We start from the raw sequence: 15,317 nt of genomic DNA on the forward strand, positions 1-15,317 counted from the left end.
GTATGGGGGAACATATTCTAAATAACAAAAACTTAATTTACAGTAATTTAACACTATTAACACTTGTAGTTTTGTGTTTTGTTATGTAAGAACAGACCATATTCATTAAGTGTTAGTAAGGGAGAATAACTCTTCTTGTGGTACTACCACCTCCTAAAGTCCATACTAAGCAAAGCATATTGAGATGGTACTACTAATAAGCAATAATTCTGAGGTTATAGAGGGAAAACTCATAGTTAATGGCTTACTGGTTGTATAATACGGCCATGCAGAATAAGGCATTAATGAGTACGTAATAATGACCAATTAAGAGCCAATATGTTGCTAATTTGCATGCTAATAAGCACCTAATTAATGGTGACTACGTTCCCCATACTAAAGTGTTACCCAGTTTTTTTTTTTAATGGTGCAAGAGTGGAGCACTAGAGCCCATCTTGGAACTTGACTCAGACTCAACCTTGATGACTCAGACTCGGGTAAGGGGGACTTGACTCGGGCTCTACTTTGAGGACTCGGACTCGAACACTGGGACTCGAGACTCGACTCAGACTTGAGGTTTAGTGACTCGACTACAACACTGGTTGACAGCCACATCATTTTGGTGTTAATGTGCCGGGGCAAGCATTCACCAGTGTTCGTAGGAAAATCTTGCTTTCAAGTGCTTTCGCCCTTTCAGTAATCCTACTCCATGAGAGTATATTAAAACAATTTGCAGCACACACACTGGCCTGATCAAAATCTAATGCACATCAAAGATCATAATAAAGGCATATCCCATCTCCCTTACATTTTCAGTCATTTATTTTAAGTCTCCTTTATTAATCCCCATGGAGAAATTCATTTACTGCAAATTAAACTATCCTAGCTGTGATCTGTGTAGCTAGGAGCAGTGGGCTGCCGCCTTCATGCAGCACTCGGGGATCAACTCCAGTTCTTTTCCCACTGCCTTGGTCAGGGGTGCAGACAGGAGTAGAAACCCTAACATGCCTGTTTCTTTTGATGGTGGGGGAAACTGCAGCACCCGGAGAAAACCCACCACAGACATGGGGAGAACATGCAAACTCCACACAGAGGATGACCTGGGATGACCCCCCCCCTCCAAGGTTGGACAACTCCGAGGTTCGAACCCAGGACCGTCTTGCTGTGAGGGGACAGCGATAACCACTGGGCCACCGTGCTGCCCGATTATCTTTACTCTGTCGGTATTCCTGCATGACATTATGAATTGTATACATCGAAGTTATACAGACTACACACTACAAAAGTAGAGGACAAAAGTGCAATACTGGACAAGGGCTGCAATGTACAAAAGTATATTACACAGCACAGCCCATATCAGTTGCCTGGGGACAATGAGGCAGGGAGAAAACATTTCCCTTTAAATATAGAAGCCTTGTCTTGTTGGCACCTTCAGCATTGCTCCGTTTTTACTGCTGTAACTTATCGTCCTGTACATAATTCCTGGCTGTAGAAATGCTACCGAGGATGCAACAATGTGTGCACTGCAGAGATAAGACACCGGCAGGACCGAGGCTAGAAAAGGATGATAGACAGACTTGATGCAATTCTTCTTCAGCATCACTGTCACATTAACCTTGTTAAGCCACACAGGTGTGTCTCTCTTGTCTTCCTTTTTGTCTTTCTTTCCTGCTACTCCCCCACCCCCACCCCACTTCACCCCCTTTACTCAATGCTCAATCTCTTGTCCCCAAATTCTCAGTGTGATATGAGATTTAGGATGTTGTAAATAATCTCGCTGCTGCTGAAATGGGCGGTGAAATCCAGCTCGAGGAGAAAGATCGGTGCTCCACAAGATACCATCAAGACCTGCGGAAAATGAATCATTAATTATTCCATCTTCATCTCGCTGACATCCTACAGTGCCCTCACCGAAGAATGGGGAGGTAGGTGGGATGGAATTAATAAAGTCAGACAGACAAACAGATAGTCAGAGATGGACAGATCCCATGTTCACAATGCCTCCACATCCTGCTCATCCTTCATCTCCTCCAAACACTCTTAATACTGAGAGGCTGAGAGAAAGTCCAGACATCACACTAGAACTTTCTGGCCAGACTGTAGCTGTTGCAGAGAGATAAATCAAACTGGCACATTTAATTTTCTCTCAACAGAGGGCAGCGTCAGTGACTAATTACAGCCCGAGGACCACAGATGGAGAACCATTCTCCAGAAAAAGGTCCTCAGAGCTGGACCTGGCTCTCCAAATCAATGGTGAGGAAAGATTACAGCTGAAATCCAGAGTCAAAATTGTTTCACCCACAAATTATATCCCATCTATCACAGATACAGAGGTAATGGCCTTTTCATACCAAAACATAACACTAGAATTAATGTCGTTTCTACTAAGACAGTAGAAATATCCACCAGGATATAGTTGGCATTCAAAGCCTGGGCCGGCAAAGGTTTTCCAGTTCAATTACGAGCAGTGGAGGACTGATACTGATCAGTTACTGATCCATGACTTGCCCAGTGCTATCCTGGTAATACAGTTCTTTAGCAACGGCTGCAGCCTGAGTTTGGCTGAGACATGCATTCAAATCACAGATCTCCAACAAAGAGCCTATAAACCTTACTTAAATATCCAAAGCAATTCTGCTTCTGAGACAGCAGTGATAGCATGCTGTGGCTACAGTATAGACCTTGTCCACCACACACAACACACATATGTATAATGATCTTTCCACCCAACTGATAGGATGTACTTTCAACTTTCACCACAGAGTTGTATGCAGTGTGACCTACTACAGGGAACGCAATCATATTGAGTACGTGAAGCTGGTTGAATAAAGTCTGTGGGGTGGAGCTTGGACCATTTACCTTGATAGAAAATGTTGAACTCACCAGCAGCAGGTTAAAGAACTCTTGGCCATATCACAGAAATACACACTTGCACACACACACACACACACAATGCATGCACATGTAAAACATGCTGTAGGCTGAAAGCAGTGTTCTTTGTTCTATAGTTTCAAAAGAACAGCAACCCTTTTCCTAAGAACAATGCATGAGCTGTAAAAGTAATTGGAAAAAAAAGATCTTGAAAAATGATCTTTATTACCTTTAAAGAGTTACTCATACTTTTATTACTTCTCGTCTGGATTATTGTAATGCTGGGTTTACATGCCTTGGCCAAAACATGATTACACAACTCCAACTTACAAAACGCAGCCCCTTTTTTCTCCCCAATTGCATCCAGCCAATTACCCCACTCCTCTGAGCCATCCCGGTCGCTGCTCCACCTCGTCTGCCGATCCGGGGAGGGCTGTAGACTACCACATGCCTCCTCTGATACATGTGGAGTCGCCAGCCGCTTCTTTTCACCTGACAGTGAGGAGTTTCACCAGGGGAACGTAGCGTGTGGGAGGCTCACGCTATTCCCCCCAGCCCCCACTGAACAGGCACCTTGACTAGCCAGAGGAGACACTAGTGCAACGACCAGGACACATACCCACATCCAGCTTCCCACCCGCAGACACGGCCAATTGTGTTTGTAGGGACGCCCGACCAAGCCAGAGGTAACACGGGGATTTGAATCGGCGATCCCTGTGTTGGTAGGCCACGGAATAGACTGCTATGCTACCTGGAGCCGTAAGGCTTTTTTTTTAGGGGGGGGGGGTTTCTCCCTTATTGTACTTAGCCAATTACCCGACTCTTCCGAGTCATCCTAGACTCTGCTCCACCCCCTCTGCCGATCCAGGGAAGGCTACAGACTACTACATGCCTCCTCTGATACATGTGGAGCCGCCAGCTGCTTCTTTTCACCTGACAGCGATGAGTTTCGCCAGGGGGATGTAGTGCATGGGAGGATCATGCTATTCCCCCCAGTACCCCCTCCCCCCGAATAGATGCCCCGGCCGACCAGAGGAGGCGCTAGTGCAGCGAGCAGGACACATACCCGTTTTGGTAGGCAACAGAATAGACCGCTACGCTACCCGGACGCCCCGAGCCACAGGACTTAACCCAATCCCGGAAGCATGATCACATCTCCCCCATTTTAACTTCCCTTCACTGGCTGCCTTTCCACTTTAGGATTGATTCTAAAATTCTAGTCTTGACTAAGGCCCTGCATGGTACGGCACCTAGCTACCCGGCTGAACTTCTAAATCATTACTCACCAGCTTGAAGCTTGAGTTTCTCTAAAAAGCTAGCCCTGTTAGCTAGGTATTGCCCGGTCAAGGCTGAAGACCAAGGGTGACAGGGCTGTCGCTGTTAGGCCTGCAACCCTTTGGGATAGCATCCCTTAGGATCTTAGACTAGAAAATTGCCTTCTTTTAAAGCAATTATGTATCTGATTGTCCTGCTTTTTTTTTTGTCTTTGTGAAGCATTTTGTAACAGTAGTTTTGAAAGGTGCAATATAAATTAAGTTACTATTATTATTATTATAAAAAACACCAGGTTGTACATTGCTTAAATAAATGTTTTAAGCATGTATGCCAATAAAATGGCAGTATGGTCGAACCCTGATGATGAGACAATGTTCAGCTTTTTTTACAAGATTGAAAAGAGTCTACTCCTGACACATGAGGAAGTTTGTTAATTTATGGGAAGCGAGCAATTGAACTTACATCTCTCAAAAAAGAATCCAAATTACTAATAAAACCTCCTAGTGTCCCCTGACGACTTTCTCCTGAGTCACCTAGATCTTGGTGTCTAATCTGTGTTTCGACCAGATAGATGCACGCAGCTTTGTAATCTAAGTTTGATAACATTATTATGTTTTGGGAATCTTTTCAATGCAATGTTTGTGAGTATGCCGTGGTTAATGAAACTGCCCTGTTGATTTTACATTCACACTACTGGAGAGAGGACACAATCAGCCCAAACCTAGGCAGACGTTGGACAGAAAGAGTAAAGAAAGAAGCTTGCTTCCCAAACAGATCTACTCCCATGATGCGGTATTCAATTATATTTTCTTTGTTTGTTTTCCTCATGGCTAGCCAACATTCTCAGATCTGACATGAGTGCGTAGCTAAGTGAAGTGGGCAATGACGTCAATTGGTCTATTTTAATCCAGCACATCCTGCGCTAAATGCCCATCATTAGCTCCAAAATATTCGCAGCAGGACCAGATGACTGAAGAGGGCAGTGCATTGTACCCCAAAGCACACCCAGCCAGCCCTTCAACAGGACAGACAGTCTAGAACACAGGCTACCAGGCCTTCATCAGCTGGCCTCGACTTAAAGGCCACACAAACAAGTGGGCGCACATTATAAACTATATCTGACAATGTCAGGCACGTGCCCACCCAAGCAAGGCCTAAACATACGGTACAGTATCAACAAGGAGAAAGAACAGGACGGAATTTTCCATCCAAAACCCTTTTAGGTTCAGGGGCTCTGTTGAAGCCATAAACAGGTTGAGCCCGAGATGGTCAGCCCCCAATGACTATCTGCTTTAGTAGGGGCTCGTGTTTGTCAACCAAAGACACTGGGGACCAGTGGAAAATTACCACTCACACACACGCACACACACACACGCACATATACCACAGGTCAGGACCAGCTGAGAGACTGAACTCCTTAACGGTAAACCCCCTCCAACCACATATCTACCTCTCTCACCGCTTACACGACAGCTTGCGTTTTTATGGGCCAGGAGGATGCGGGGGACATGGTTCTGTTGTCATGACACACCGAACCGCAAAATTTGTTGAAGGGATTTCTTGGGAAATATACTTGACATCTGTAGAGCATAGTAAGGGGTTGGGAGTGTGTTTGTCTGTTTATGTGCGTGCGTTGACGGGGCTATATGTGTCTATAACCATTGGTATGCACATTTGTGCACATGTAAAAGTGTATGTGTGTATGCATGTGAGTGTGAATAGGTGTGTAGTGTGTTTGTCTGTATTTATGCATGTGAACTACTGATCCATAGAACTGAGAGCACTGATTTGCTGAGAGTCAAAAGTCCACCATTTACAAAAGGTTTCCTATCCATCTACATTTAAGTTTTTATTTTATTGATTAAGAGAGATGAGAGAAACAAGTGGATGAAAGTGCCACAGAAACAAAATGGTTTTTTTGAAGCTCTGGAAGCCAGGGGCTGTTGTGGGAGTATGGAGGCCTCAGTCTGAATCATCGGCTGAGCACTGTGGGTTGTTGGTGCTTATTGTGGACTACAGAGTTGGCTGCTGTTGCACAAGCAGATTTTTGTAAAGAGTATTACCTGAGTCCCAAGGCAGCCCACCATCATGTGGGTGAGCAGTTTGGCAGCAAACATGGGGAAACGGGAGCACAACATATGGGATGTGATGGCCAAGGCAAAGCCTAAGGAAGGGAACGAAAGAAAACATATACATAGAAATAATGTTGGTCCCATATTAGCATTTTCAGTTTAATTAAATATATACTATTTATATGCTATTTATTTATGCTATTTATATCAATCAACCATGGTTAGCGATCAGCTATAAAGAGTGGTGAAGGAGGTGAGTGACAGATGGGCAGATAGGGGAAGAGACAGAAGACAAACACAGATAAAACAGAGAAGGTACATGAGGAAGACATGACATGGGCAGATGTTGTGTACCTGAGATGCAGATGAACCCTGAGGTGTAGAAGGCTTCGTTATAGGATGCCAGAGCAGCCAGCTCGGCGTAGGCCGTGTAGACAGACAAGTGGGAACAGGAACACTCCACATAGTTCCCGGTGTCTTCCACAACTCTGCAAAACTGACTGTCAGATAACCAGCTGGAGGAGAGGACAGATGAGAAGCGGAGAGGGGAGGTAGGTTTGTAAGCGAAGAGAGGAAGACAACAGAGGAGGAAGTAGAGAGCAAAATAAAATCAAGACATTAAGTAAACAACAGAAGATTAAAAAAAAATTCAAATGACAACTGTCTAGTTGGAGGCCCTGTTTGATGAGGATGAGTGTAAACACCCAGCTGTTTGGTATTTCAACTTGTCTGAGTGTCACCTCTACACTCCGACTGTGTATGCCGGCGCAAGAACAGAACATCGTGCTATAATTGGGCAGGCTGCAATGATTCTTACTGATTAATTATGTACACAGCTAGCAGATGTTATGTGAGCACTTTCGAGGCAAAAACAAACAAGCTCCGGTTTTGTCTAAGTGAATGCCCCCTTTCTCCATCTATTTCCTTTTCTCCATTTGCTCGTCTGTCTTTTTAATTTCACTTTGTCTCTACCGCTCTCATCTCTCCTTTCTCTTGCTCGCCACACTGATTTTCCTCATCTGATTTGTTATCTGGAATATATCTCCCATGCAGCTGTTCTTGGCCAACATAGATCTGCCAAATCAGTGTCTGAAACAGTCTGTCCTGCCAAGCCCCTGGAATGCTCCTAGACATCCTCAGCGCCTAAAATGTCCTCAGCAAACTGGTGTAGGGGCTGAGAGTCAGACTCAGATGGACAGAAGGTAAAAAGATTACAGATGAAGCTATTTTACTTCATCTTTTGTTGCACAGCACAAGTCTGAGGTAGTGTATTACCCATCGCACTTTAACTTGGCCTGTTTGACCCACTATGTGTGAGATGAGCTGAGAACAGTGGGGCACCCTTGAAGTTTTGTATGAGCATGTCTGGCGCAAGAGAAGCACTAGACACAATTTGGTAAAAGAAGAATATCCATCCATCCATTCATTATCCGAACCATTCATCCTGCTCTCAGGGTCGCGGGGATGCTGGAGCCTATCCCAGCAATCATTGGGCGGCAGGCAGGGAGACACCCCAGACAGGCCGCCAGGCCATCACACAGGGCCGACATACACACACACACCCACACACACTCACATCTAGGGACAATTTAGTATGGCTGAGTCACCTGACCAACATGTCTTTGGACTGTGGGAGGAAACCAGAGCCCCCAGAGGAAACTCACGCAGACATGGGGAGAGCATGCAAACTCCACACAGAGGACGGCCCAGGATGACCCCCAAGGCTGGACTACCCCGGGGCTTGAACCCAGGACCTTCTTGCTGTGAGGCGACTGTGCTAACCACTGCACCACCATGCCACCAAAAGAAGAATATCAACAACAAAAATGTGAAAATACCTTTGTTCACATGCTTTAAACTTAACCACTGATTTACTGAAACCATTTGCATTAACATTTACTTGGATAAATACTTGAAAGGGCATTATCTCCATGTAAAACAGGCAATGTTAGTACACTGTGGTAAAGGTAATTAATAATGGGGATATCCTGCTGTTTATATGTAACCATATCTGACTAAATATCTTGTATAGGAGCAACAAAACATCTTGAGTTCAGACAGGCGTATATTGTGCATGAGATGCTGAAACACTTGGTAGAAAAGTGCTATGTTGGAATGATATCATAGTTGTGCAGACAGACACTGTGTTTCAATAGATTTATGTAAATATTAAGATTTAGGGATCAGATAAGATGGAAAAATGGCTAATTTTAGGCTGTGGTGGAGGGAGAACATCTGTGGTGTTGAATGACTCTTAATTCATTAGCCAATAATAGCAGTCTTGTGTGTGTACTTTGCGGTTGAGGAGCTTCAGCATTTCCTCTAGCGTACAAAGGAACTTAATGGTAAGTTTTACAGGGTATAAAACAAGTAAATCCTCTGAAAACATCATCAGATTGCAGGTGTTTTAGTAGTGGGTTACCTTTCAGCTGCCTGGTTCCAGAGGAGGCACAAGGACTGGCCTGGTTTAACCTTCGGGCCAGGGCTGTGGATACGGTAGACAACCTCATTACCATTTGTCAGGGGTCGGGAACCTCTGCCCTGCAGGCTGACAGAGAATACCTAGAAAGATAGATAAAAAAATAAAATAAAATTAATGAAACACACACAACACACACACACACTTTTTTTTTAGAGAGAGAGAGAGAGAGCAAGAGAAAGAGAGATATCGCCATTAGGTCATGGTTAATTTACATTGGGACAATACTGCCACCTGCTGTCTCTGATCAACATTTCCACAGTAGGCCAGAGGTTTGCGTTAGGATGCCATGTGGCAACCAAACACGACCCATCTGATTTCAGTGAACAGCATACATTCATCCAGAGAGTGTAACTGCAGGTCTACAGTAACCACTGACAGATGAGCACATTTGATCATGACATGAGGTAATACACTAATTGTAGTCTGAACTGATTTTCAGTGTCAACACTCACTTTGCTGTATGGCACAAGGATATTTTACATATCTTGTCGATCTGAAAAAGTACACAGATTTGCATACTCAGGTCCTTATTTCAAACGGTTGGAGAGCTGTGATGTAGGATTTGGAGACAAGATAAGGCTGGGGCATCATTACATTATACAACTTCTTAACTCATCATTTTTATGTTGATGGGAATTTAAAAAAAATAACTGCAGAACTTCTGTTATAGCTTGTGGAAAGAATATTGATTTAAAACTATCTAAATAAACCATGGGACCTTGTTACCTCCATGAATCATAGTAAATTTAAATACAAACATATTTTCAATATAAATAAAATGTACCAGATTATTGAACAATTAATGCTTTCAAAGACTTGTTTTAGATCTCTTAGTGACAGTGAAATAATACAGGGCTTTTTTCCCCCAAATGTTGAGATATAGTATTTTCCCCTGACTACTAAAGTGAACATAACTTATAACTTATAATATAACTTATAATTGGTATAACTTAACTTATAATTGAACATAACTTATAACTGGTAATTGGGGCCTGTAGTGTAAATTTTTCTGTATGTGGCTTTAATTAACTAATGTTGCTGTTATTCCATTGTCAGCTCTTTGTAACTTTACAAGTAAAATGACTTACAAATAAAGTTTTAGTTATCTAATAAGACTACTGAAGTGCTGCGAACGTATACCGATTAGATTATCAGACAAATGACTCAATGATGAAACTATAAGAGCACTTCATCAAGAATAAGGATTTTCCTCTAATCAAATATTAAGAAATCTTTTCAGCCAATCTGTCTTACAAGCAAATAAACTGGTAAAATCTGACTCTATTTTGATGGAAATTCATTGTTCGAGAAAATGGTGACTTGCAATTCCTCACGACCGTAGACGGGCCACATGGACACCCAGAGAGGAAACATGCACACATGTGAAGTTAAAAGGAGGCCCCCTTCTGAGGCCACAAATGCTGACCAATCACCCTATTTTAATATTGTGTTTAAAAAAAAAGGTTTAAATTTAAATCTGGAACATCTTTTTCTCCATACTATATTAATAACCTTATTCTGGTAATTTCCATAACCTTTTCAGACCCTGAAATTAAGAAAATAATTTTCCATACTTTTCTATACTTTCCAGACCTGCACAACAACCCTGCTGATTCACCTACTATGTGTGTGTGTGCGGGGGGGGGGCAAAACCCAGAAAACATCTATAGGATGGTGTGCTGGCTGAGTACTGTATCAATGCCTTCCTACTGTACCTTCCCGTTCAGAGAGGTGGTTTTATCGTTGGTGAGGAACCAGTGCTCGGTGGTGTACTCAGTTAGATGTATCTGTCGGCAGGCTGACGGCGCCAGGGTGCTCTCAGCGGGGGCCGGCACTTCCAGCAACGTTTCAGGGAGCTGGAAGAAATCTGCATTTCGGCCTGTGAAAGTATGGCCGTTGATCTGTGTGGGATACCAGTGGTAGGCAGAGATGGACATGTACGGACAGGTGTCCAGGATGGTGCGCCCTCTGCGGGGAAACCACAACAAGGAAATAAACAACCCCGGCAATGCCACTGGGACCTTCCAGGCTAAATAACAAATAGATAAAGGTTAAAAACAAGGATGAATAGTGTAATAGATGTGTAGGATAACTGCATGACTTTGTTATGAACAGAATACAGGATCATTGTCTTAAGTTCATCATCAGAAGTAAGCCCAGTATTGACTGAACATTTTCACGTGATTAATTAAAGTTGCGTATTACTCACATACAGTAATATTCTGATTGGAAATCTTACCTTGAATGAAAGTGTATGGGCAATACCAAGTGATGGGAGTATGAGGGGAAGGCTAGGAGTGAATAGTTGTGGCGGCACAGAAAAAAATGTGTTTTGCCAATGTAATTACAAATGAGGATTATGTTTTCATAAAAAAATGCAAAATCTTTATAGTCTTCAAAATGCATATAACACCCCCCCCCATTGCGCAGATGGTACCGCTACATTTGCAACTAAATGTCAGTTTGTGAGTGAGTTAGAAGCCAAGTTTATGAGGCGCTTCTCGTCTAAAAAAAGAGGACGAGTATCTCTAAATTTCATAACCTATATTAGCGTAACATCAAACAAATCTCCCAACAGACTGAAAATCCAAAATGGCTACTGGTTCAGCACTTTTATCGAGACGCCTCTCCCCTTCTGAATGCGAGGACTGACCTCTGTCCCTGCTCTCCACACTGGCTCCGCGTGAGGAGGGAGAAGGCGAATCGCTCAGCCACCTCCGCCAGCTGGCTCAGGCCCCGGGTGTCACCTCGGGTGGGGTTAGCCAAAGCGCACAGCAGGTCGTAGGTCAACTCGCGACTGCTCTCCTCCAGGGGGGTCCTCTCTGCCTCGGCTAGCACCTGGCCCGTGGGAGAGAGGGAGAGAGAGTGTGTGTGAGGTGAGGAATGGTACATGTGCCTATTTGTGTCTGCGTGTGGACGGGGTGAGGATTTCACGGAGTATGTGTGGGAGTTATAATTAAAAGTGTACATATGTGTGCATGTGTGGTATGCCAGCCTCCTTGGGGAGATGCGTGTGAAAATAACGGTGTATATTATTGTGTATGTGTAGCAGCCGCAACATCACTATCTGGGTACTATCATCAACGATCACCTTAAATTTGATGTGAACACTGAGGCTAAATTCCTTTTCTGTCAGTCCCATCATCCACTGCTGCTTTTACTAATGTTTTATTGAGAGTCTTCTGAGTTTTTCTGTGATCTGTTAGTTTCACAGCCTCACGGTAAAAGACAGAAATAGCCTGAACAGCACTGTTAAAATCTGTTCTGACATCACCGCAGTGAAACAAAGATCCAAATTATTTTTCCAACCAGCGAATCCTCCAGACAGCATCAAGCATTTTGGCTTCTTCTGGACATGTTCTTACATGGGCATTTTCTCTGTTGCCATCAGGGCGTCGTTGTGTTTTGCCCGCTTGTAAAACTGCTATTCTAAATCATTCATCCCTGCTGCAATTCCACTACTAAATGCTCCGTAATCTTTTTATCATCTGGTCGTTTTTATTGTGTTCACTAAGTTTATCCAGCCTATCAACTTTATTATTAGTTACTTATAGATCTTGTAGATTTTATTCCACATTTAGCTCTCCAGAGTGTTTTTTTATTGTTTGTGTTATTTGTTTGTTTGCATGTTACTGTGTTTTGTGTACAACAAACTACTCCAAACAAATTGCCCCTAGCATGATTAATAAATAATAATAATAATAATAACAATAATAATAATAATATTTATATAGCACTTCTCTAGACACCCAAAGCGCTTCACATTGACGAAAACAATGACGGAAAACAGGAGATAAAAGTTGTTTGTATTGTAATATATCACGCACATTTTCCAATCCTCCCATGGTGTCTGCAGATATCAGCATTTCTAGCCCACATAGAAAACCATGCAACATAACAGACAATGAGCAACAGATAACCATTCAGTGACTCAGATCCAGCAGGATCACACAGCAAAAGTAATCCTGCATTTCCAGTGGAAAAAAACCCCCAAAACTATCTACCAATAACCAGTGTTTGCTCTCGCCATATTCATCTTCTCATGTGGGGTTTTAATCCGTAAACGTTGTGTTTAAGTATACTCTTGAGTGACATGTTTCCTTATTTCACTGCTCCTTCCTGGCATTGTCATTATCTTTGGTCTGTCAGACAGCTTTTACAAAGTGATTTAATGCATTTTTTGTCTCTTAACCTCTCTCTCCCTGCCATATATATATATATATATATTATATATATATATATTAAATTACAGCGGTATCTCCCAACATTTCTGCAGGCTGACTGAGGCTTGTGTGTAGTCTCCAGGATCAGAGCAGAGACATAGTAGCAGTAGTCATGTAAGGTGACAGCTCAGACCTTTTCAGATGAAACACGGATCTTTAGAAACACTGATCTTTAGATCTGTCAGAATAGTTTACAGGAAGTGATGAATGCCCTTTGGGCTAGAACTGCCAGGAACAAATTACCATGCTGACTCATTGGCTTTAACTGTTGAATGAATAAAAAAAAAAAGACATGCAACCAAACAAAAAAAAAAGCTTTTAATTGAGTATAATGGGGGGGGGGGGGTTTGTGATTTATTTCTCTTTAATACAAAAAAAATCTTATAAACTTGAAAATGCATAATTCTATTTGTTCTGTTAAGACCAGAGATGTGGAGCTGCCAGGGAAGAGGAAAAGAGGAAGGCCAAAGAGGAGGTTTATGGATGTGGTGAGGGAGGACATGTAGGTGGCTGGTGTGACAGAGGAAGCTGCAGAGGACAGGAAGAGATGGAAACGGATGATCCGCTGTGGCGACCCCTAACAGGAACAGCCGAAAGTATTAGTAGTTCTGTTAAGACCGGAAATAGTTATCTTTGCCTTATGTAATCAGCATAAACACTCCATTTTCAACGAGAGCAGAGTTTAGGGACTTGTGACTGTAGAAAAGTCCTCTGCCTTCCCTCTACCCCACTCACCTTCCCCAAAGCTTCAAGCAGGGCAGTCATCTGCTCAGGAGTAAGGGATATGGTAGCTTTGTTGATCAGTCCTTGCAAGACCCGGTCCAATATGGTTGGCTCCAGCGGCTGATGTAACTGATCCAGCAACGCCCATATGGCCTGGGTCTCTGCGTTCGACACCAGAGTCACGTTCGCCAGCCCATATTCAGGATGCACTCTGGCCCCTCCTGTAGCGTCGAAGATTTCCACCCGGAAGCGTTTGGGTGTGGGGTTGGACGAGGCCTTGTCAGGTGTCAGGATGATGTCAAGGGAAGCGCTACGCTGCCCGAGGTCAAAGGTCAGCTTGCCTTCTTGTTCGAGAAAGTCCATCCCTGCTACAGCAGGCCAGACCATGAAAGGACCTACTGCCTCTGCCCGCAGAAGCTCCTAGAAGTAAACAAAGAGATGTGTGTGTAGGTTTAAAGGAACTGTGAAATGAAAAAATGTATAGTCATTCTTGTCACTACCTGTATCTGCACTAAATTTAGGTACATTGATTCAACACTACGTTCTAGAAATTCATCCCAATTTGAAACTAGCCAAAAACATTCCGACGTTCACATTCTTCTAAAAGATACTCTTATTATTGGCTGTTAATCAAATCCAGCTACCTCCCTTCACAAAATCCCAGCAGACCATTTTATTGAGACATATGTCAAATCCTGGAGGTTTGCGCTGCTCTAAATGCCATTCATGGGACCATTAAGTTTAGAATGAATATGACACAGACAGTCATAAACAATTGAGACATATAGGTAGCGGGTAGGTGGTTAGATTCAGGCAACTTTATTTATCCCAGAAGGGGAATTCAGTTTTATAATCTATCCAGACCATACACAAACTCACAGACAAGCGGCAATCAGCAGAATGTCAGAGATAATAGATAGATCAGTACATGGGCAAGCGATGCACACTGGCACCCTTGTGTGGCCATGCACGCAGACTCACATGACGACCAGGCGAAGGATAAAAATTCACATAAGTTCAAAGAAGAGAATCAACCAACCAACCAACCAACCAACCAACCAACCAACCAACCAATCATATTTAGATGCATTGCATGTTACATTCAATTACTACATTCAATGGGCAAATACATGAAAAGATAGAAAGATGGATGAGTGTGTGTGTGAATTAATTGTGAAGCGCTTTGAGTGGCTGTTGCAGCTAGAAAAGCGCTATAAAAAATGCAACGTGGTTGACTGATTGATTGATCTACATTATCAATCAGCACAATAAATCATATCAGATAGTGATATAATTTGGCTGGTTTGAAACGCATCAATAAAATAAAATGGAAAAGGCAAAAAGTCCGAATGTGATGAAAGGGCAATGAAAGAAGACGTATGGTGCTCAGCTACCTCAGAGCAATATATATCAAGCTAAAATCCCCAAAGCATGCTTCATCGCTGAGAGATGAAAGCATGTGACCTGGTATCTAGTCCCAGTGAGGTTTTGAAGTCTAGTAAAGTGAACTATCATTCCTTTGATCTGCAATATCAAATATGCTGATTGCCGGTTTGTAGTATAAGCCCTAACCCTGCCACTCGTGCTGTGGATCTAACCATGATCTTTAAGGAGAGAAGGAAGAGGATGTAGATCAGAAAAAGAAAGGGAGGAGAGGCAGGAACACCGGTATCTTTGAAGTTGGTCAGCATA

The 15,317-nt window shown here is 43.0% G+C and overlaps 1 protein-coding gene across 2 annotated transcripts in view; it reads right to left on the reverse strand.

The window, feature by feature from the left end:
- Positions 1-15,317, reverse strand: part of adgrv1 (adhesion G protein-coupled receptor V1) — a 180,067-nt gene that overhangs the window by 71,006 nt on the left and 93,744 nt on the right. For both annotated transcript variants that reach the window (XM_056301758.1, XM_056301746.1), the window contains 6 exons: positions 13,638-14,045; positions 11,333-11,517; positions 10,395-10,647; positions 8,620-8,759; positions 6,552-6,712; positions 6,189-6,289 (listed from right to left, as the gene is read on the reverse strand). In XM_056301758.1, coding sequence (XP_056157733.1) covers positions 6,189-6,289; positions 6,552-6,712; positions 8,620-8,759; positions 10,395-10,647; positions 11,333-11,517; positions 13,638-14,045 — 1,248 coding nt within the window. The remainder of the gene's footprint in view (positions 1-6,188; positions 6,290-6,551; positions 6,713-8,619; positions 8,760-10,394; positions 10,648-11,332; positions 11,518-13,637; positions 14,046-15,317) is intronic.

The sequence above is a fragment of the Lampris incognitus genome, chromosome 1, assembly GCF_029633865.1.
Source record: "Lampris incognitus isolate fLamInc1 chromosome 1, fLamInc1.hap2, whole genome shotgun sequence".
NCBI classification, from domain to species: Eukaryota; Metazoa; Chordata; class Actinopteri; order Lampriformes; family Lampridae; genus Lampris; species Lampris incognitus.